At 50.2% G+C, this 22355-nt stretch overlaps 1 protein-coding gene across 4 annotated transcripts in view; it reads right to left on the bottom strand.

The window, feature by feature from the left end:
* LOC105699806 (hemicentin-1) overlaps positions 1-12277 on the bottom strand; it is a 112399-nt gene extending 100122 nt beyond the window's left edge. For all 4 annotated transcript variants that reach the window (XM_023433853.1, XM_023433854.1, XM_012425125.2 and 1 more), the window contains exon 1: positions 12091-12277. In XM_023433853.1, the coding sequence (XP_023289621.1) occupies positions 12091-12157 (67 nt within the window). In that variant the 5' untranslated portion in view covers positions 12158-12277. The remainder of the gene's footprint in view (positions 1-12090) is intronic.
* Between the last annotated feature and the right edge of the window lie 10078 nt (positions 12278-22355).

Genomic DNA, 22355 nt, shown 5'->3' with positions numbered 1-22355 from the left:
TACCGTTGTTCTCGTACAAACCAGCGAATTCATTTCACCGTAACAACGGCCTGACTCGAAAATCACGCGAATAATCAAACGGTCTTAATTACAACAAATGGCCCAAGCAAATGATTTAATTATACGTCCCCCTTTTCGGCGTCTCGCGTATTCATCTTGCCGGTAGACTTTAAGCCGTTTAAATTCGTCAGCTAATTGGGATAATCAGATGAAGCTTACACGAGCATTGAAACAAGAGATAAGACACGCTGGGGGTGCGTATTCAAGCACGTAAATACGATGGCGGATCAAAGAGTGAATTCCCGGAATGACCGATACCAAAAGCACGATACCGAGTTCACACGTGCTGGCTTGCAATTTATATATTATTATGCAAATCCAAAGCTTAATCCGCGCCAAAAGAAATTGGCTTGGCAAAAAGCATGCGCCGCATCGGCCCCGCGCGTTACGGAAATCAGTTCTGAGCGTCAATTGCACCTTTAATTAGGTATCGGGTGAACGAAACGTCGGTGCATTCCAGGGTGCATTAGCATGCTTATAGAGGGTGCTTCTTTGAATTCGAAATGGCGATCCGCGGCTCGTCGAGCTCTGCCTTGAAATTAAGGATAGCCGAATTCGATTGCTTCCAATCGGAATTCAGGGAAACATCATGAGGCCGGGGATGAGGTAGAATGCAATCAGAGACTGGGGAATAGAGCCTTGCCAGTAATTTGCATTCGCAGATCCCGTAGCGGCCCTTGTAACCAACACGCCTCAAGACAATCACGCCTCCATCCTCAAGTTGAAGCCAAAACCACGGCTATAACTTCCCTGCCCGGAAGTTAATCCACCGTTCGCAAAGTCCAAGATTTTCGGTAAAAATGGACGCCCAGATCGCACATCCTGGCCTCTCGGTTAATTCCCTCGGATATCCCTGGAAGGAATTAAAGATACCTCTGTTTCTTCTCGGTAGCAACCGTACCTTGAAAACTTCATTACCACCCCGAGCACGACTCTCCCTGGTAGAAAACACATCTGCGTATTCGCCTTTCGGACGCGATCCCACGGATGGTAATTGAGAGCGTACGTGAGAACGTGCAGGTCAAATCTATCAAGTGTTTCCCACAGATGCTATCTAGTGCGAACAATAACGCTCTCGACGCGAAAGAACGGCAAAGAGTACGCGAGAGACGGCTCTTCGAAAAGATTTTTAGATGCCGTTAACGACTTCCCATAATTACGAAGTGTCGAAATATATGATATATACATATCAAAGGACCCAACAGAGGGTCCGCGGGTCATAATATAACGAGCGGTCCAAGGAAGGATCGGGATACGAAACGGGGAGCGGACTTTGCGTCCTAACGGAGACAGGGTGGAGGGTTTCGGGAATCGAGTTCGTGCCCCGAGACCTAACCGACCAAGAATCTATCCAGTGGTTAGGTAAATGTCCAAATTCCAAGCCCGAGCCTTCGAGCTTGAAATCGGGCGCGTCTCTCTTCGCACTTTCCAGTTTCCGGTGCGGTTCCGGGACGGAATCGATGTGCCCTCCGACCGATGCTCGTCCGCGCGAGTGTCCGGAGCAGTTACGGGTCTCTCGAGCGTCCCGGGGAAACAGAGGGTGTGCAATTTTCAAACGGCCCGACGTCAAAGGACACCCGTCGATGGGTTCGTCGACTTCGCCATCCAGCTCGCCCGGTTAACGCGCGTAAGGATATAACGAGGGGACAAGGGTGGTCCAGACCGGGCTAGGTAAGCGAGGAGCGAACTCGGATCCCATGTCCCACCAAGAACGGAATTGGGTGTCGGCCGGTACGCGGGGAATCGAGTTCGTGCCTCGAGATTTAACCAACTCGGATTCTACTCAGTGGTTAGGTAAATATCTCCGATTCCCTATCTCGATGCATCGATGCCGAAGATCGGACGTGTCTCTTCGCCCCGCTCAGTTTCCTCCAGGTGGGTCGTATGATTTTCCAATTTCTCCAAGTCCTTTGAGTCCTTCGACCCCCCAGAAACGGAGTCGAGTAATATCCCGCCTAGGACTACTGATAATGAAAATTTGTCCCGCAGAGTCCAAAGCACTTTTTGCGGCCACCAAAATCAAAATCGCTAATCGCTGCCAACGAGCATCCCCTTCGTCAATTTCTTCCCTAGGTCCCCTTCGTGAGGGGAAAGCGACGCTTTCCGAGCCCGGGTTCATCGAGGCGAAGTTAGGGCACGATAGGTTTGGGATAACCAGGTTAGACGAGTTACCATTCGCGAGGCTCGGCGGGGATGATCGCAGTCGCTTTATATCGACGGAGGCCAAATTCTGGGGGATTAAGTTTGAGGACACCCGACTGGAGCAAATTAGGCGAACCTCCGTCAGCTCTCCCTGGAAATCCGATTATGGTGTACGTTTGAACCCAATAGTGGATCGTCCACCTGCCGGATGTTTCTCCGGATCGAGAGGTGGGAAAGTCGACGGGGATCATTGGAAATCCGAGATCCGGCGATGATTTTCACCTTCGAAGACGACGTTACTCTCGAAGTCTCTCCCAAGGCCCTCCGAGGCTTCCTCTTTTTTTTGTCTGCGTCCCCGGAGGGCGCTAAATTTAAAATCTCTCTCTAGTATTGAATTCCGTATGTACTAGACTCGGATCAATTGAAAGTTTCCTAAGGAATGGCCCTCGCCCTGGTGTTTTACGAGGCAGCGTGCATCCCCTCAGATCTAACTTCGGCTAACTTAAACTTTCTTCCCGATATACAGGGCCCTCCTCGTCGATTCGGTGGCACATTGTTGTTCCTCCGAGCAGTGACTGCCCGGCTCTTGCCGGGATGTGCCAAGTTATGCACCACTCGATATCCAATAGCGGCAACTGCTTTATATCTCTCAACGACATCTTCATTCGATACTCATACGTGACGCAAGAATGGATGCCGCGCCTCGCCGCGACCAACGTGCAATCCGGAGGAAATATCACCCCCGGAAAATTCCCATCTCTCGTTACATCCTACATCCTCCCGGCCCCTCCGATTTCGAGAACTCGCGTAAACCGAGGCTCCCTCCACCGAAGAGTAAACACTCGAGATGGAACGTTTGACACCAAGTCGGAGACAAACCCGTAATCGCCCCCTCGAGTATCCAGTTTGCGGCCGGTTCCGTTTCCACCGCCAGAAATGGCGGACTCGTTAGCCGGATATCCGCGGACAAGGATATCTTCGGCTTTGAACAAACGATTTTGATACGAAATACGTCCCTAGCGGCACTCGAGTACAGAGGTTTCGCCTCCCGACCTCGAGAAGTAGCTTGATACTCTTCGTAACGTCGTCGACCCCGCGTTTTCTTTTTCTCGCGGCGGTGCGTAACGCGACGCTTCGAACGCCCTCGCGATAACATGGCGTCGTTATCTCTTCGCTGGAAAAAGAAAAAAAAAATAGAAAAACGGAAAAATGTATGCCCTGCTCTCGTGAAATTTTTAATTCAGCCTGATTTAACCACCTCCGTCGGCGTCTTTGATAATTATTCCCCCGTATTGGGTCTTACGGCGTGTTTCGAGTAATCTCTCGTTAACCGCGTTACCTCGTTTGCAGTTATCGAGCTCGCGATGAATATCCTTGCATCCGGGAGGAATTTAAGGGGAACAGCCCGGATATTGAATCGGAATCTCGTATTCATAGACGGGATCAATTCCGTCCACGTTTCTTCCGTCAAGCAGGTTCCCGGGTGCAACATCAAACGTCAGACCCGTGATTGCTTCTCCCGGTTTTTCAGGAGCGTCTTCGCTCACCTCGGCGAGGCCGCAATAAGCCGGGCAAGGAATCTATTCGCGCACTCGGTAAAAGCATGACTGCCGATCGACTGCCCCGGAGCGGCATTTAAATGCAGACAGCTGCCAATAGCAAACGGGTTATCTGCATTTCCCGTGTAAACAAATCCTCATCGATCGCGTCGGACCCCGCGCGGTAACTCGAGTAACGCCATAAATGACGTTACGTTTCCGCAACCGCAGCGCAACGTTCTCCACCAAAGGGTAAGTTCTACTCTTCCGCACTCCCCTGACAGACGATGCTTAAAAATCCTGCCAATTAGCCGATTAACCGGGGAATTAATTTTTTATTTCCACCCCTGGCCAGTCGGTACTCCGTGTCGGTGGATTTCCCGAGACGAAGGAACCTCGTTTCAGATCATTCAAGAGGAGACGTCTTAAGGAACAAAATAACTGAGGTTATCAAGAAAGGATTAGAGAATTTCCCCAAACAGTCAAAGCCCTGCCGGACAATTAATCGACACCGTCCTCGCCGCACATCCGCTCGTATCCGCCTGCGGACGAAATGATGGCTCGTAATTTCCCTCGTGGATATTTAGTTCACAAACGGACTTTGCTGTCAGGCCATCCGACAAATGCGCGACGTGAAAGGTCCGCTCTAAATTATTATTATCGTGTGAATCTACATGGCAACTATTTCCTGCAGAAAACGTTTCCTGTTAAGTGACGACGACCGGACTCGGCCTCGAGTTGCGCAAGTGGTACCGCCGATCGGTAATTTCGTTAAACTTAGAAACTGAGATTGGTAAGCGTTGAATTAAGTAAAACGGGGATTCGATGATCCCGCGTTGTAGTTGTTTGTGTCGTAATTCAGTCGAATTAACGCCAGCCTCGGCGAGTTCTCTCTCTCCCGCTCTTTCGTCGCGTTCTCTTTGCGGGACTTCGAGATCCTCCCCGGGAGTTTCAGTTCCCGGATCGGATGGCACATCGCGCCGAGAAAATGGCTAACTTCTTAAGCCGATTTATCGTTTCATAAAGTGCCCTCACGGGGGTAGGGTACCCAGGATGTATGTGTTTAGCACCTTCCAGGGACAATTCCTGAGGGTGCGATCGCGTATCGAGGGTAACTCGTTTACGAAAACGTTTAACCTTTCAAGGATTGTTCGATTCTTTGGGTGGAAACGAGGGTTCCACGTGGGGGGAGCTCGATTTAAAAAATTGCACCCGAAAGGGAGACCAGCCCAGAGACCGATGCGATAGCTTCCAGGCTTCAGAGGAACGTTTTTGTTTCCGTCCAGGTACGACTTGCGTGTCTCCAGAGAATTTCACAGGGGAGTGGAACCTAACCTCATTTGGACTGGACACGCCACGTATGTTGCACGACTCGTTAAACCCGCGACGACCAATGCATCGCACCTTGCCGCCTCCATATTGCAAGGAAATTACGACTCCAGAGGTATACCTCGACACCTACGTCACCCTTTCGCGTCAACGACTCGGAAGAGCTGGAAAATAATCCTCGGTCCCATCCCATTCTCCAGGCTACACATCACCCACAGTCGATGAACGCTCCATCGGCCTCGACAAAAACTGTATTTATGACGGAAAAGCTGCGCGGAAACGCCGCTGGCAAAAATCTTAACTTACCACCGTCCCTCCTCGAGAAAGAAAAACATAAAAGACTTTCCCCAGGATACGCGGAAATAATAGCGATATTAGCCGAACGCTCGCCGTGCTGGCCGGGGTCACAAACAAGCCAGCTTATTTCCTAATACAGGGACAGGGAACGATTCCAGCAACGTCGGGGAACTAATTGCTGCGCCGGCAACGAAATAAGCAGCGATATCAGCAGCCCCGAGGAACTTTCCCGGCAGTTGAACTTCGATTATTTGCATGATTCCGAAGGAAAGAACACGAAAAACGAAAGAAAAAAAAGAAGAAAATATTCTCGTGCCGAAATTTTCTGGTATATTCGGGTTAGAGTTCCCGTTTGCGATTTAATTGAACGGGGATACCGAGCACAGGAGGGCCTATCGCGGTTCACACGTTTTGGGCATGGCCCGATATTTGTGAACCAAGTGGTTCGCTCGGCTCTTATCGTTTTCCAGGCCATCGCACTCGTCTTCCGAGGGATTCTTCGCGTATTCGGGGGTAGTTACAGGACGGTGTCTACACGGGGACGAGAGCGTGCAGTTTCCCGCGGGGCCGGGCTTGATATAGAGAGACTTCCTTGCGCACATACGAGGAGTAAGCGCTCCCGGTCTCCTGGACGTTTCCCGGGACTTACGAGTCTCTAACGTAATCCCGGGAGCGGGGTTTGCCACCTTTATAGATAGAAATTTGGGTCACAAGACGGCCGACTATTTCCGGAGCGGAGAAATTCCCAAGGCGGTGGCTCGCCGGATCATCGGGTGTCCGAGGCGACGAGTCTCCCGCGAAACCGGCGCCCTCTTGATTCGGAGGTTTTCGACGTCGACCCCATTTTCCGGATACCCTGGAAGATCGTTTCGTCGGTTTACACGACGAAGCCGACACGTCACGGGGGAGTAGGCGATCGCCGATGATGTTCTCCCGTTTTCTTTGTCTTTGTCCCCGTCAATTCTCTCGGCTGGCAGCGAGCAGTTTGACCCAGTGATTTCGCCCCAGTCGATGGTAAATATAGTCGAACCGTCGGCGCCGTCTAAGCAAACTTGGACGTCTTCCGTGGGGAGGTCTCGGACTAGAAGGAGCTAATAGGACTCGAAGTAGCCGGTTAATTTCCTTCGCGTTCCGGTCGATGTTCCCCGGTGGAAACGACTCTAACAACGATGGAAACGACTGCCGACCGCGCCGCGTCGGCGGTGGAAACGGTCGGGCCAGTAACAGGCAAAATTGTTGGAACGTAAGAAAGGAATAATTACCGCGCCTCTCCTATCCGCGGGAAAGAGAGAGGGGTGGCGTTCACCTGGTCTTTTTTTTCTCCGTTTATCGCGGCGTCGACTGCCGCGCTCATTTGCCGCGCCCCGTGCCGACTCGTTTGTCGTTGTCTCTTCGCTGTTAAACGCTACTTCTTCCCTCCCCCGGCATTTTTTACGGCCAGGATCGTTCTAGGGAAGAACTCACCGATCGCGTAAATTCCTTCGCTGCCGCGGAGATGCCGGTAAATCGTGAAAAAGGGAGCAGGGGCCGTTGTCGATGTCAACTTCAGGGAAGGAAGCAGCCGCTGCACCCCGCGATTCCCCTTTGAGCAATAAATATCCCTGAAGAACCGCCGTCTCCAATTAAGTGAACTCCGATATCTTATGCCGAGAAGCCGTACCGACCGAGGAACTAACGGGACTCAAAGTGCCCGATTAATTTCCTTCGCATAATGAGCAATATGCCCCCCTCCGAGCGGAATCGCGCACTTTGCCGGCAGAATGTCGGTCGGCGAATTGTCGCGACTCCTCGATCGGCCCGGACCGAATTCACTCGGAACTAACTCCGCTCGACGTTCGTCCCGCAGAGTTTCATTTTCAAAACGGCGGAGGAAACGCAAGGGTCTCTCCCCGTCCGTCGAGACGGCAGACGGATTATAAACGGAGCGTCGGGTAAATAGTTGTGCGTGCTTCATTAAATAACTTCCAAGAAATTCCCTCGTTGTTTTCGGCGACACCCGAGGTCCAAGTATACATCCAGTTCAGGCGACTTTGTTTCGGGGCTCTTGACACCTCGGGAAATTTAGTATCTCGCATCCGGCCCGTCCGAAAACTCGGCGCCCTAATGGCGAAACGAGGAGCGTCTTTCGCGCAAGAAATAGGTTCCCTCCTTCCTGTCGAAGGAGTAAACATGGACTGGTCGGCTGCCCTCTTCCCTCCTAAAATCCCGCCCACCTCGGAACGGAGTCTCCACTTTAAAAGGAACTTTAAGTTTCTTTCAGATTGACCTACCGCAATTTGTCTTCATTAATCAAGATTCTGCTTTTCCGCGAGGCTCCTCCGGGCGAGGGCGTGTTACTCGTTAAAATGAATATCCCGTGAAAACGTACCTGAACGCCTTCCAGCGAGGCGTAATTGGACTCTAGTTTTAACGCCATCCGTATGTTTATTTCCGTGACCGATTCCATTTCCGGAATCGCGAGGTCGAAGGAATCGTCGCGTCTCGTCGGATGCACTTTCTGGCGGCGCCTGAACGATTTCTCCCCTTCTATGTCCTACCTTGTATAGAGCTTCTCGCTTTAAAATGATATCTCTTGTAATCGGGACGTGCTCTGCCGAGCCGAACGACGTCCCCGTGAAAAAGGCCGGCATTTAATGCCGATGCGTTCCCCGGCCGATCGGGGATTTTCCCACGTTTCCCCTCCCTTTCCCAGCCGAGCCTCCAGTGCCGATATCGCGTTATTTTTACCGTTTACACAATTCAGCCGGGAGCAAAACGTATCTCCTCTTCTTGGCACAATAGGGCACGTATTGGCTCGCGCGAGGAAGGAAGCAGTAGCACGATTACAACGCCAATTATCGGTTCGCGTAGCCCGGTGCAATATACCGGCGTATTAAGTGAAAAGCCCATAGCCATATTCCTGTACCCGTCGAGGTTCGAGTATTTCCCCGGGCCGACAAGGGGACGTATCAGTAAATTATTCAAATAAACCCTCCCCGTCGTATCTCTTTAAAGAGTCTCCATAGGGCGAACATTTTCCCCGCTTCGTTCTGGACCTTCGACGTTATCGGGGGTCCCTTTCCACGGGGCGCGAAAATTACAATGCAAAGGCAATTACCGATCGCGCGCCGCCGCAAAGCAGCGCATCTTCTCGGGGATTTATCTCGCCGATGCGCTTACGTTAAATTCTACCGGCCGCGCGAGTAACGTACGGCTAACCGGATCTCACACTTGGATGCAAAAAGTGGGCCAATCGAATCCGGAGAATCAAAGTAAATTAACGTATCGCCGTTCCCTCGCGTCTCTGCACGGAAAATCCGAGTCCCGGGGCGAATAATGCGAATTGTCCGGGAATCGAGCCGGGAGTTTTTGCGGACCACTCTTGGATGAGATTCGGAAAACGTGTGACCGAGTTTCTTTACGTCGACGAGGAGATCATAGTAATTCCTCAACCTCAGGTGTTGAATTGATAAAGGGCCCACCATAATTCCTAGACCTTTTAACGTCAGCTGGACGGGATCGCTCGAGATGAACTCATTTCCACGATTCCTCGATTTTTGACACTGCAATTACGTGGGATAGTATTTTCGGGGCAAGTACACTGCAGCGATTTTTTCATTTCTGTCGTTACGTTGACGAGGCTCCGTTGGATATCACCTCTTAATTTATATCGATGAGGTCGTTCGAAACGAGCACATTCCCTCGATTCCTGGATTTTTGGCACTGCATTGACATGTTCTTTTTCCCATGGCGAATAAATCTCCGCGATCCCTCAATTTCTCGCGTCGCATCTCCAAGTGCTCCTTTCAGGGCGAATACTCCACCGCGATTTCTCGATTTTTGGCAGGTGCACGATTCCTGGACGATTCATTATGATTCTTCAACTTCAGGTGTTGCATTGATAAAGGGGCCACTATAACTCCTTGACTTTTGCCGTTACGTTGACGAGTTCGTCCGAGACAAGCTCATTTCCACGATTCTCGGTTTTTGGCACTGCATTGACATGTTCTTTTTTCCATGGCGAATAAATCTCCGCGATCCCTCAATTTATCGCGTCGCATCTCCAAGTGCCCCTTTCAGGGCGAAGACTCCACCGCGATTTCTCGATTTTTGGCGGGTGCACGATTCCTGGACGATTCATTATGATTCTTCAACTTCAGGTGTTGCATTGATAAAGGGGCCACTATAATTCCTTGACTTTTGCCGTTACGTTGACTAGTTCGTCCGAGACGAGCACATTCCTTCGATTCCTGGATTTTTGGTTCGTTCGGGACCAGCTCATTTCCACGATTCTCGATTTTTGGCACTGCATTGACATATTCTTTTTTCCGTCGCGATTCAATCTCCACGATCCCTCAGTTTCTCGTCTCGCGTCGCCAAGTGCTGCGTCCGGGGAGAAGACTCCACCGCGATTTCTCGATTCCTAGCGGTTTCACGATTCCCAGACGTTTCCCTCCGAGACACGGCCCTCGACGGCACCGCGTAATAACCCCTCTGCATTTTAATCTAAGAAAGTGGCGGTGCCCGCGGATACGTCTCCGCGTCGACGTGGTGCGAGGGGGCGCGCCGTTTAAAAATGCAAGGCGAGGCGGAAGAGGCGGATTGCGCGGAGCGTTCCGCCACTCGGGGGATTATTTCGAGTGCAACCCCTAACGACATAATCGAAGGCAGGGTCGCCTTTCCTCCCGGCGAGTTTCCTCTCGTTCCGCGTTTCGTCGCCCCGCCGTAAAAGTCGGTCGAGCCGAAATGGGCCAAACGATCCGATGTTTCAAGCGACGCCGCTTCGATCGGCGCCGAGCAAACAACTGCATATTCCGTTTTAATTCAAAAAAATAACGGCCCGTTTGTTCGGCCCAGCGCGCAATCGGCTCGCTGGGAGAGAGCACTCGCTGCCGTTCTAATTGTTTACCCTGGCGAAAATCGGGAAAAACGCCCCCGGAAATACGGAAATACGTATCGCTTCCACCTTTCGCACGCTTTCCAGGACAGGGGAGATAGAGTTCGAGTTACCGCGGGGGTGGGTTTAAAAATTAAGGGAACGGAAATATCGAGTGGCACCCTCTTCGAGATGCCGACGATTAGTCGACAGGAGACACCTCACGGGATCGTCTGGAGAACCCTCTCGTATCGCCCCGATATCCAGGGAATAAATCGATAATTTTCCGCTTTGCCCGTAGGTTCCTCTCGTTATCTTTGTAGTTTGGACCTGGAGGAACGGGAACTGCGTCATAAAAGAAGCAGGGTCCCAGTAACGGGCCGGGTTCAATTATTTCGGTATTTAGTGCTCCGTAGAAACGAGGCTTTCTTCGCTCGTTCGAGCCGAAGAAAACGGTCCGTTTTTTTCCCCCTTTTCTCTTTCCTCCCCGTCAAAATTTAGCCCGAGAGCTCCCAACGGAAAGTATCTCCGCTGCCCGGCGTCGTAATTTCAGGGAGCTGGTGTCCTATCGCCGGTTCGCTTTACCGACGAGAGCAATTATTTTAACGGTCCTTCCCTGTAAAGCGAGCCCGCGATAAGATTTTCTGGCCACCGTAATAAATGTACGGAACAAACGGCCAAATGTTTGCGGAGGAAATGTGCCGGGGCCATTGGACACTTAGTTACTGCCAACTGCACTTTGCTGACCGGGTTCGGTAACCAGGTCGCATGTAATTCGGCGCACATCCGACTGGCGATAAGGACGATCCTTTTTCCATGTTTTCGCCCGTCGATTCCGTTGGCGTTATCGTGAGGGTATCGCTGAAAACGAAAACGAAAACGAAACATTTTCTGTTTATTTTTTTCCCGGGGAAAACACTCGATTCCGAATTTCCCCCAAACAGACCGAATAGAATCGAAAAGGGTCTCGATGCTCGCTTCGCGATGAAACCTCTACAATGGCGGATACTTCGTCATCAATCCACGACTGGTCGTAGGTCAGCTTTCGAGCGTGGTCCAATTTTACTTGGCCAAAGCTCTGGCGCTTCCGAGCCATCCATGAGCAGACTCGAAATCGCTTGCGCCCACGCAATCAATTATTTTCAGGTCTAATCTGAATTCCTCGAAGTTGTAGGTCAGGATCATGAGGTCATGAACCGCGAATTCATTCTGATTCGTCCACTTTTCCTGAAAATAATTCCTTTCTAATCCGAAATCCAAGGTAAACCTCCATTTCCGCGCGTCTCACCACAGGCCGGTCCGCTGCTTCACCCACCGCGCGTTAAATCGGTGAATACTTCAAAGCCCGGAGGTACAATGGAAATCCACAGGGAGCACGCAGCCCGTTCCCCGTAAACAGCGGAATTCGCGACGCACAGCAGTAAGTAGCCCGGAACGTCCATCACGGCCTTTGGAGGCCGAAAATCTGCGGGTTTACTACCCCGGAGAAAACGAGGCGAGCGCGGTCCCGAATTTAATTTGCGCGCGTTAAATAATTCCACTAGACCGGCCACTTTTGCCAACAATCCCGGCGAGTGGTTCCGCTTCGTCGGGGCCAGGGTGAAAACGTATATGCACGTACTTTTCCCCATGATCGCTCGTTTCCAGAAACGGGGCACATCCCCGCTTTGCTATAACCATCTCCCCCTCGGTTATCCAAATTCCAAGGTCGCCTCCTAGACTCTTGGAGACTCTTCGAGGCCCTTAGACGCGCCTAGTCGCGCACGAGTCGACCCGTTCCACCTCGTGCTCCCTTCAGAGGGAAAAGACTCCGGCGAACAGGTGTGCGGGCACCTGAAGGACCGTCAGCCGGCCAAGGGGAGCGCTTACCTCGGGCGGGCCATGCGAGGAGCGGCAGAGCGAGGCACAGGAGAAGGCGCGCGTGGAGCCGAGTCATCCTCTCGCGGTCGTCGCTGGTCTCGGAGCACTCGATGGGGGCGCGCGGGCGCGAGCACTCAGGCCGGCATGCCGGGCCCGGCGGGAGAGTCGCGGTCGCGAGGGCGAGGAGGCCGCCCGCGCCTCCCGAGGGTCCGCGAAGCACTGGCCGGGCGGTCGGGCCCGGCGGGCGGGCGCGTGGTCGCGGGCCCGGCTCCGGGTGCGTGGGGGGCGCGCGTGCGACGTGCCTTGGCTGGAGGCGGCGCGCGACTGGCGGCGGCGGCGACTCGCTATGGATCCGCGCCTCCCGAAACTGAGCGCCGCTCGCCCTCGCGGCCGCGCACCTGTCGGCCCGCCCTCGTCGCGCATGCGCGCCCCGCGCCGCCCGAAATGAAGATTTCCGAAGAGGGCGCCTGAGTCATCGATAACGTCGGCCTGCCCGGAAGAGGGCACTCGCCGGAAGCGGCCCGCCCGTCGAGAAGACGAGGGACTTCGCGCTCCGCCGCCCCCGGATGCCCCGATCGCCCCTCCCGCGTTATTTCGTTTCGGAGGAACTCCGAAGCCTCTTCGAGACACGACCGCCAACGGTCCCCGAACGACGATAAAAATAAGTTACTCCGAGATGGGGCTTCCTCGGCGTCATCGACATGGATTATCTCGTCCCTGTCGATACCCTTTCGTTATCTCGGGCGTAAATACCCGCGGAAAGAAATCCCGCCTGGATCCAGGAATTACCGGGAAATCGTTTCTTTTCCACGCTTTTTTTACGTATGGTCTCTTTCTTACTTAATTCCCGTCCCTGTACTCATGATAGGTGCACGTCTCTCGCCCGCGGGTTCTCGCTTCTGGGTACTCTCGTAAGGAAGCGTTAAGCGTTGACGAGGAGATCGTATTTTTAACGAAACGTCTGGCTTGCCCTTGTCGTAACTGCTCCGTGGAACTTACTTGACCTAATCCAATCTAACTCGGTGCGGTTCGTCATGATTCGACCGAATTTACGAGGCACGCGTTTCTTTGTCTGAATTCAAGGGTGTCGGCACGTCTTCCCGTCTTGCAGTCGTTAACGGAAGACGGATGACGCGCGGCGACAGAATCCGCTTCCAGCATGGTCGCGTTAAATTAGAATCAAATATTGCCCTCGTAATAAACGCCGGGGTTTAACTCAAATTCGGGGGGAGGGCGTTTTATACGCTTATCGCAATAAACCTTTACGGCGAAACAAGCACGTCTCGACCCAACTATTAGAAGCCGTACTCGAAAGTGTCGTTATACGGTTACCGTAGAGCGCGTACGAAGCCCCGTCGTTTACAAGAAATGCTTCTCGGTCTCTGAAGGGGGATGCCGTACGTGCTCTGTTTGAAATCCCTGGGAAAGGATTTTGATAAAATTAGAAAGATTAACGTCATTGGGGGGATCGATTTTATGTATGGGATGCGATCAACTCCCTCGAGAGTTGGGTAACGGGAGCGAGTTCGGCTCTGACATCGAGGCGTTATTTTTAAATCGATCCTAGGAGGGGATCGTTACATTTCGGATATTAGTATTCTAGGTGGGACATCGAGAAACGATGGAATGGAAGCTCGAAGAAGCAGGGCACGGTGAGTGCGCTAAATCGAGGAACGCAACGCCTCGGTTTCCCTCAGGGTCTTTGAAGTCGCCAAACTGAGCGAGTCAAGAAACAAGCTGCATCGGTGGGCAAATGTCCTTAACTTCAGGCATTCAAACGGAATGTATACCGAGAAACGAACGAAACGTTCGTTTCGGTGGATGATCACAACGAGCAAGGCGGTAAATTTATTCCACAGCCCGATGTAAATAACTTTCTAAAGGGAGATGCAACGAGAGCGATCACGCTGCCGACCTTCGCTCCACTAATAGCACCGATAAACCAGGGAGCCTTGATGAAGTAATAACGTTAAACCGAGTATTATTTCTGCATTGCCCGTACGTGTTCTGCTTTTGCGCTTGCAATTTGGGTTTCGATTCAGGGAACTTCCAGCTCGACGTGAAGGACACATTTGGATGGGGAAAGAACGTCCAAGATTTTTTTTTCTGCAGGTTAGGACCCTGGCACCGCCTCTGAAGTTTTTGTATACGTAGATTGGGGGTTGTATTTAGAAATATATTTTTTTTTTAAGTCCATTGCATCGGTATCTCGTTGTTGAAAAAAATTGAAAACTTTGAGGACACATGGTCGAGGCGGATATCCACTTGTTATCAAAAGTCACGACGCAATTGCGGTTCTTGTCTTCGAGAAGGCGCGAGGTTCGTCGAAAAGTCGAAGGGTCGAAGTCGTCTCGAGAGAGAACCTCCGCCTCGACGTAACAAGGTTTTTTACGAGTCCCTCGCTCGGCCGATTAAACCTTCGATTTATGTCCGCCTTGAAATACAAGATCCAAAAGTCGCGCGATCGGAAGCTCGATGAGAGCTTTCAATTTAAGGAACTCTCAGAAATCGGAAATTGAGCCTCGCGACGGAACGTCGGCCGATGTAAAATCGATGATCGCGCGAGACGCCCGATCCTTGGCCCGCAATACATAATTTTACATATATATTGGAATTTTCAGATTTAATATGCCAGGTACGACTGACGCGGACCGATTTCGGAGGTAGGTAAGGCCATGGTAAAACGTAAGCCCGACGGCGTCTTTCTCGATGCGTCTCTTCCGCACCTCCTGGCCGCCCGACGAGGAGCTCCCGGAATAATTGGACACCGTGTTCGGAATTAATTTTATACCAGCCTCAACAACGTCATCTTCTCTATTCTCTGCCCAGCTAGACCCGTGTTAGACGTTAATTTTGAGACGTTCATTAGTCTCGTCCAAACTATCACGGCCCGGAAGAGAGACGGGAAGCGATGGCGCGCAACCACGAAGAACTCTGGTGTGAACCCACCTTCGGCTATATTATATCAGGATCCTGCATTAAATAGTTTCGAGATAAACACCCTCTCGTCACTGTTCCACGAGTATCGTCACGGCACTCGACGTCGGATATTTTCGTCGGCCAGACGGCAAAGATCGATCCTTTATATCGGCAAGAATCTCGAATTCGAAGCTAGGCCGTTCCCTGCCCATACGTCGAATACCTCGGCCCGAAAGCAATAACGAGGAAAATTGAATCATCCACTTGTGGAGGTCCTATCGCGCAACCAGTGGACAATAAATTAGAACGCTCAGGAGCAATTCGTCGACAAATAATTTCCCGAGAGAGGGGTGGGTGGAAAAAGTAAGTAGCACGAATGAAATAGTACGATGTTGACCATTTCACTCGAGAAAACAGGATAATTAATTATCTATGCTGGGTACATCAGGGACGGTCTCGGTAAAGTGGAGTTCTCTTTCAACGAGCTTTCGCTAAAAGTCATGGCGATGCCTTCGGGCGCGTGCCTTTTATGTCGCGGAAAATTCCTCGCAAGATTCATTGCGTAATTAATACCATTTTCACCGCTTAATTAACGCGAGTGACTTCCAACGCCTCCCTAACCTGGAGTGAAAATGACATCTCGAGTGAAGTCGCTGTACGCGAATGACACTTGAGCTCGTTAGCTAGATATTCGAATAACGCGTTTCGCGAACTTCTTGTGCAAAGTGGGCGCAACAAAAACGCCGAGCGGGATTTCCAACAATGTCTGTCGACACTTTCGGTGTCCCGTGAACGTAAAGTCAACTCTGAACTCGAAGCTGCGAGTATTTCGATGGCTACACTCGGGGCATCCTTTTTTCGCATTTACGCGGCGCACAGTTTGCAGCCATTTTGCCCCGTAAAGCACATACGCGAGGCACAAAGTGGACAAAGCTGCGGAACCCTTTGCCGTTTAAGAGCAACCTGCTGAAAGTAACTGAAATGGTGTAAAGACGTTTAAACCGTTTTGCGTGACGTTTTTTCCCCGCCGGCAAGAGGACAGGTAGCGAAACAAGAAAATGCATGTATTATGAACGCGTTTAAAAAAGGACTTCCAAGGGAAACGTAACTCCCGAAAGCGTCGACGGCGCCACTTTTTTATCTCGCGAACTCCCGCTACGACTTCGTCTGCCACGGAAGGAAAGACAGCGAACGGAGAAATCTATGTGCCGCGGAGATTTATGTAACGTAAGACGGTTTACATGCGTGAAAAATACAGGCAATACGGAGATCTACGAATTCGTGTGCGACTCTGGGAAAAAAAGAAGAATGGAGGAATACCGCGTCAAATGGCGCAGCCACTTTAAGCGATGGACCTTCCAGTTCGACAGGGTAATAATTTTTCCCGGACACTTACAATTTTTAAGTGTCTAAGGTTATGACCCATCGCTCCAAATTAAGTACTGTTTAATGATAAAAAAGTGAAAGTAGGGAAAAAATGCTTGGAATAATAATTAGTCCCCATCGTTCGGATCAGGTTTGCTCGATCCGCACGTATCGTCGGTGAGAAAAGCGACATTTGCGACGGATCCGCCCAAATGTATCTATCGTAGGATGTTTTTACAATTAGCGGCATGTTCCCTGCATAATTTAATGGAAATTCCTGACACGCGGTGCAATCCCAGGCATCTTACAAAGAGATTACAGTGCTCGGCGCGTCGCCGGCTATAACTCTTGCATGCGCCACCGATCATCCATAATCTCCGGTCGTCGTTCAACGTTAAGGCCGTAGCGTGCCGAAAATATGTTAGGTTGTTTTTTGTAAGTCGCCCCACGAAATACATAAGATCTCGCCGATATCCTCGTCTTATCCAGGCCCTAAGGAGGAATCTTAAGGAGGAATTCCCTCATTTGGAGGTGCGCGCCTCTCGAGTCCGCGACATCGATCGAGAGCTCTAAGTCGAAGATTCGTCCCTCGATAAAAAGGTCGATTTAAACGAATTCACCGTCCGGGGCCAAAATCCTCGATTAATCTCGCTTCCCCTTCAAACCGAGGCTCACCTTCGCCGGTAGGATTTAGAGGCGCGATTTAGCGTTTAATATTAAGGAAGGATAAACGGGACTGTAAACTCGGAGGACATCTTGGCGTCGGACAGTTTCATTAAGCTCTCTCCGCGCAAATGGGAAAGGATGGACGGACCACCTTGTTAACCGCTTGATTCAACAGGGACAAAAGCCCAATTCCGTCGATATATCGCGTACCGGGTGACAAGGATTGGTCGACCCCTCATTGTCCGGTATTCTTTCATTCGGAACCGCCATTACTACGCGAAGTCATTGTCGGGGAAAAAAGTTTCGACTTCGTTCTATAGATTACTTCCCTTTCAATTTCAGCTTCGACCCAGGCATAGAAAGCGTTTGGGACAAGTTGGTCTCCCCGTGTTCCCTCCAGTGATTGGAAAAAGTAATTCTCCTCACGGACACCGCTTTAAAGGATCATTGCAAAAGTTGCGCGATCCCGGCCGAATGCGCGAATAACATTTACATGAGAAAAAGCCCTTCTTCGATTGCGACACGTAGACGTACCGAGAAATTTTCCACTTTCGGCAGGAGAGCTCGTTCCGTCCTCGGCTCTTCCACTTTCCTTCTTTCCCCCGGACGGATAAGCCCCCGGTTTTATCGGCGCTAACTTGGCCGGAAGAAATTTTAACCGGTTGATAGTTTGCGACAACGCCCTCGGAAGCCCGATGGACAATTTGGAACCGTTTTTCCTTTTCCCCGGGTGACCGGAACGTTTTATCAAAAGGGCGCCGTTGAATCGAATTAATTACAATAATTTTTGTACATCCCCGCCGCGCCCCGCTCGCCTGGGTGGCTAATCAAAGAGGAGCGTTTAAAATGTAGCAAAATTCTATTAAAGTATGCTTTGATGGGAAAAGGTAAAAGCGTTGGCCAGACGCTATACGGTGCCACGCATGATTTCATATTGCAGCTTCCATGGTGCGTCGCGTCTAGCGTCGAGAGCTTATGGGGCTCTCAACTTGCTCTCAACTTGCTTCTAATACGATTTCAAAGACTCGTCGGAAAATAATAGAGGGACTCGATTATCGCACTAATATGCACTCTGTCGGAGGACAAAGGCCTGGGTTTCCACTCGCTACCGATTGTAAGGAGTCCTTCCTACCAATTTGCATTAACCCGCTCGCGGGTGCGGTGTCCTTTAAATCGCTCGTGGAACTCGGTCCGAAACTTTCGAACTACGTCTTTTATCGTCCGCAAATTTGCAAATTTCCCTCCCAGTTATTCCAACCATTAGCTTACCAGTATTTTCCCTTTCCGCAAGAACTACGGCGCGCTCTCGCACATTCATTGATTTTATCAATTATTTGTTAATCGCATGCGTGACTGCATTGACGCGGTTTGGCCCGAATCGTGGGAAGTCGACGCTCGGCGTTGTTTTATAATTTACATAAGCGTGCGGATTCATTCGGGCGCTTTACATTCGAAAAACGCTACGGTTTTCTGACGCTCGGTGCTCTAACGAATAATTACCGGGTTCGAGTACGCTCGGTGCGATAGATTTCGTCGACTAGGGGCAAGAAACCACTCGAATTAACGGCGTAAGCACGGCGAAGTGATCGAGATCACTCGAAACGAGCACTTTAAAGGATTGCTGACCCACCTAGACGTCGTTCGACGTAATTTAATTGACGGTGCATACGGTACACCTGAAGCTGCATCCGCCTCCGGACACCCGAGTCACTTCGCAGTTTACGGCGGAAACGAAGGCGTCTCGAACTTTTATCTGGAAGTTACTTCCTGGAGGACCCTACGCCGCGAACTTGCCACTCAGCTAGGATTTTCCATACGAAAAACAAAGCTAGCCTTAGGAGACCGTGCCACTCTGGGGAAAGTCCCATGGAACCAGCCAGGAATTATTTAGCAAACAAGTTAGGGTTTCGACACTTCCTCGAAATTCTCGATTGGCGTCGAGCAAGAATGATAATACTCTTTTCTATTATCCCCACCGGAAAAGACAGGCCTATGTGAGACACTGCGGTTCTTGAAAAATTCTCGAAAAGTGATTATTTTCATCTGGGGTTGCCTGGCATTCTGGGGTCCTTAATAAATTCCCCAAGTGTGGCGGTTTACATCTTGAACTTTTCCACTTGCTCATCGGAATATTAGGATGTTTATTTTTGTTAACACTGAACGAAATTGTCTAAGAGGAAGATGCATCGATTTAATGTGGAAGTCGTTTTGATTGGATTCGTTTATGATTGAAAATCAATTGTAGCCAGAGATGAGTTGGGAGATTGCTTACGGGCAGGATCGTGCGATCGCATCCTGTGCTGCCCTCTGGTTTCGTACGTTAGCTTTCACCGTTTTTTGCCCCCAAGGGCGGCGCAACGAATTTCTGGTAGGGGCTCGCGCACTCGCGATGGCGGTGTCATCTACCAGTAGCCGTTGACAGCTCACGTACTCGTGATGGTAATACCATGCGAGTGTTGACGGTGGTGGCTTACCTACGCTTACCGGCACTGCTCGCTTTTGATGGTAAGGGACGAACACTCGTGGTGCCCTCTTCGACTTTAACCTTAACTTATCTTATTAATTTTATGGGAAGGTGAAATTTTATCTGTATTAAATTCTACTCACAGCTAGTTCGAGGATCGGTGCCATCCCATAAGGATGGTACTAACACGTAATAATCATTTTTGACGATCATACGTCAAAAATGTCTAATACATAGTTGATTAATATATTTCAAAATTGCTTATTAGAATTTGAGGATTTTTAACCCAACTCATCTCTGCTCATCTCTGTTGTAGCTGGAAATTAATTGTTTTCGTGGTTATGTAAAAATGATGGGTATCCTGTGAGATTATCCTTCGTAGATGGAGGTTCTGGAAGTTTCTACTCGGTCGCTAAAGCTGGGAATGCTGGATATGATTTTCCTTGCAGAACGGTTCTCTGCGGCTGGTAAAGTAGAAAATGATTTAACTGTAATAACAGTTTCACTGAAATGCTGATGTTTTTGTAATCGAGGGAAGAATACTCGCAAGGTACGGAAGAAAAGCAGAATAACACGCCAGATGTGATAAAGGCCCTGAAAATTAAAAAAAAAAATGTTCAGACTGATACTCTTGGATGCGCGCGCAGCATGCGCGGCGCGTCGGTGGAGGCCCATATTAGGCCGGGCGAACGCGCGGAGCGTCAATTGCTCTCGGTCCGCGGAAGCGTTAAGATCGGGTTTGGTACCCTTGGTTACATGACCGTATCCACACTTGTACCCCCATTGAGCACTTTTGGTTAGCGGTTAATAAAACAAAATTCCCCCACTCTCCTTTCCTTCCTCATCTCATGGAAGATCGGTGCCATCTTCTTAAGATCGCACCTATTCGAGAACTGACTGCGAAGAAAAATTAAATTTAAATTAAGTTTCCCCTTCCGATACTCAGAAAAATAAATGAAGACCTCTGAATTCTTCCCTCGAAGTCAGTTCGCGTCTAGAATGAAACGGAACGAAGGAATTCTCGAATTTATATGTGGCGTTTTATCGACCCTCGGCAACATTACCGACATTGAAGTCTCCCATGATGGCGTTACCGACTGCCGTTGTCTACATAATAACATACCTCTACCATTCATCAGTAGGAAAGTTATCCCTCAAGTTCTAAAATTTCTTAGCAATAAATAATCACGTTGTTTTCAATACTTCAAGACTTACAATTTATCCTCTGGGTCTTTGTCTTTACTTTCATTCTGATCGATAAAAATCCAAGTTATCGCAAAATGTCTGTCGATCGTGTTTCTCCATTCGGCCGGTAAATGGCAGCACCGACAAACTTTCGACGACTGGAACATAATTGAAGGCGGTCGAAAATTTGGAACGGCGACTAGTCGAGAGTCTTTGTCATAATCTTAAGCACGTGAAAACTAGGCAGAATAAATCTGTGACTGATTTCTGCTCCCCAGTTGGGCGGAACAATAGGACGCGCGACATTTAATGCAAATGTTAACAAGGTGATACTCGGACTCGAGGAAAGTAGAGCGGGTGTATAATATCCGGAAGTCAGCGGTATTATTACAGAGACTACTTGCAAGACGGAGTTCCCGGTTGGCGAGGGTTTCACGGAATAGTTACCTTGGTCCACACTGGTCTGGAGGGTATTATGCTCGACAAAATCATGCTTGGGAGGCCAAGAGGAACGATGAGTCCGCAAGAGCCTACGTTGCTGCAAATACAGCGCTTCGGCCTTCGCTCGGTGTTCTCGGGACAGGGAATAAAACGAAACGCGTCGCTTTCCACGGAGAATCCGAGAAACCCGTGCGAATTTGCCCGCAAAGCCTTGAACGCGTACTTACACTAGAAAGGTCTTATTCTAGAAAAATCTCTGTTCCGTGCACTACAGGGCGACGGATCTCGCGCCAACTTTAACGAAAACTCCTGCGACTATTTTCATGTAACAATGTATGTTTATTTGCGTACACGGAACACGTACACCTGTGTGACAATGTTTGTGTATTACGACCCGAGCGAAAGAGTTCCCGCTGAAACTAATGGCTAGTCGCGTCGGTGCCGGAGAAAGTTCTTTTTTTGTAGGGTGAAGAAATTCTGCCTTGGCGATGAAAATCTCAGGATAGGATATAATAATACCGAGGACAGGTTGAGAGGAAAAACGGGCTGCATTTTGCGATGCAGCCGATTGGGGGCAAAGGAGCGTGGAAAGGGAAGTTAATGCAGTCAAGGAGGCGTAGGTGGAGACTGCAATATGGACTCCTGGGGAAGTACTTCTAAGAAGGAACTCGGAAAAGGACCAAAGGAATCTGGGGACAAATTGCCTCTTATCAAGTACGTGTCGAAATTAAAAAAGCGAGGCTTAAGCGCTAAAGAAATAAATCGTCTTTCTCGGAAGGTTTGGAAACGATTGCGACTTAATGGTTTCCATGTGAGTCGAGAGCGACAGATGGGTGCCCTTAAAGAAGATACCTCTAAAACATCGAAAAAGGGAGACGAGCGCCTTGACCACGGGAGGTTTTATGGCGGTCGTCTATTTTTGGTGGAGAGGTTATGACGGCGCGAAGGGTACGCATGCATCGTTAGCGTAGTCGGACTGATTTATTAATTAATCTAAATCTAATTCAAAATTAACACTACGGCATTGACTCAATCGAGGACGATCCAATCTCTTCTCTCCGTTTCCTCATCCTCCCTCGAATCGCACTTCGTTATCGACTCCGTCGATCCGGCGCGGTCCATCGCTCCAAACTGGAGCGCATTAATTTCTCTCGCGCAAATTATTCCCTAATTCGATGGATTCGCTCCTGCCATGTTGATGCGCGCCCGGCTGACAGTTTCCGCAAACCCGGAT

Source organism: Orussus abietinus, unplaced genomic scaffold, assembly GCF_000612105.2.
Source record: "Orussus abietinus isolate OABI.00-Male unplaced genomic scaffold, Oabi_2.0 scaffold19, whole genome shotgun sequence".
Lineage (NCBI taxonomy): Eukaryota > Metazoa > Arthropoda > Insecta > Hymenoptera > Orussidae > Orussus > Orussus abietinus.
This window is presented reverse-complemented; position numbering and strand designations above follow the sequence as displayed.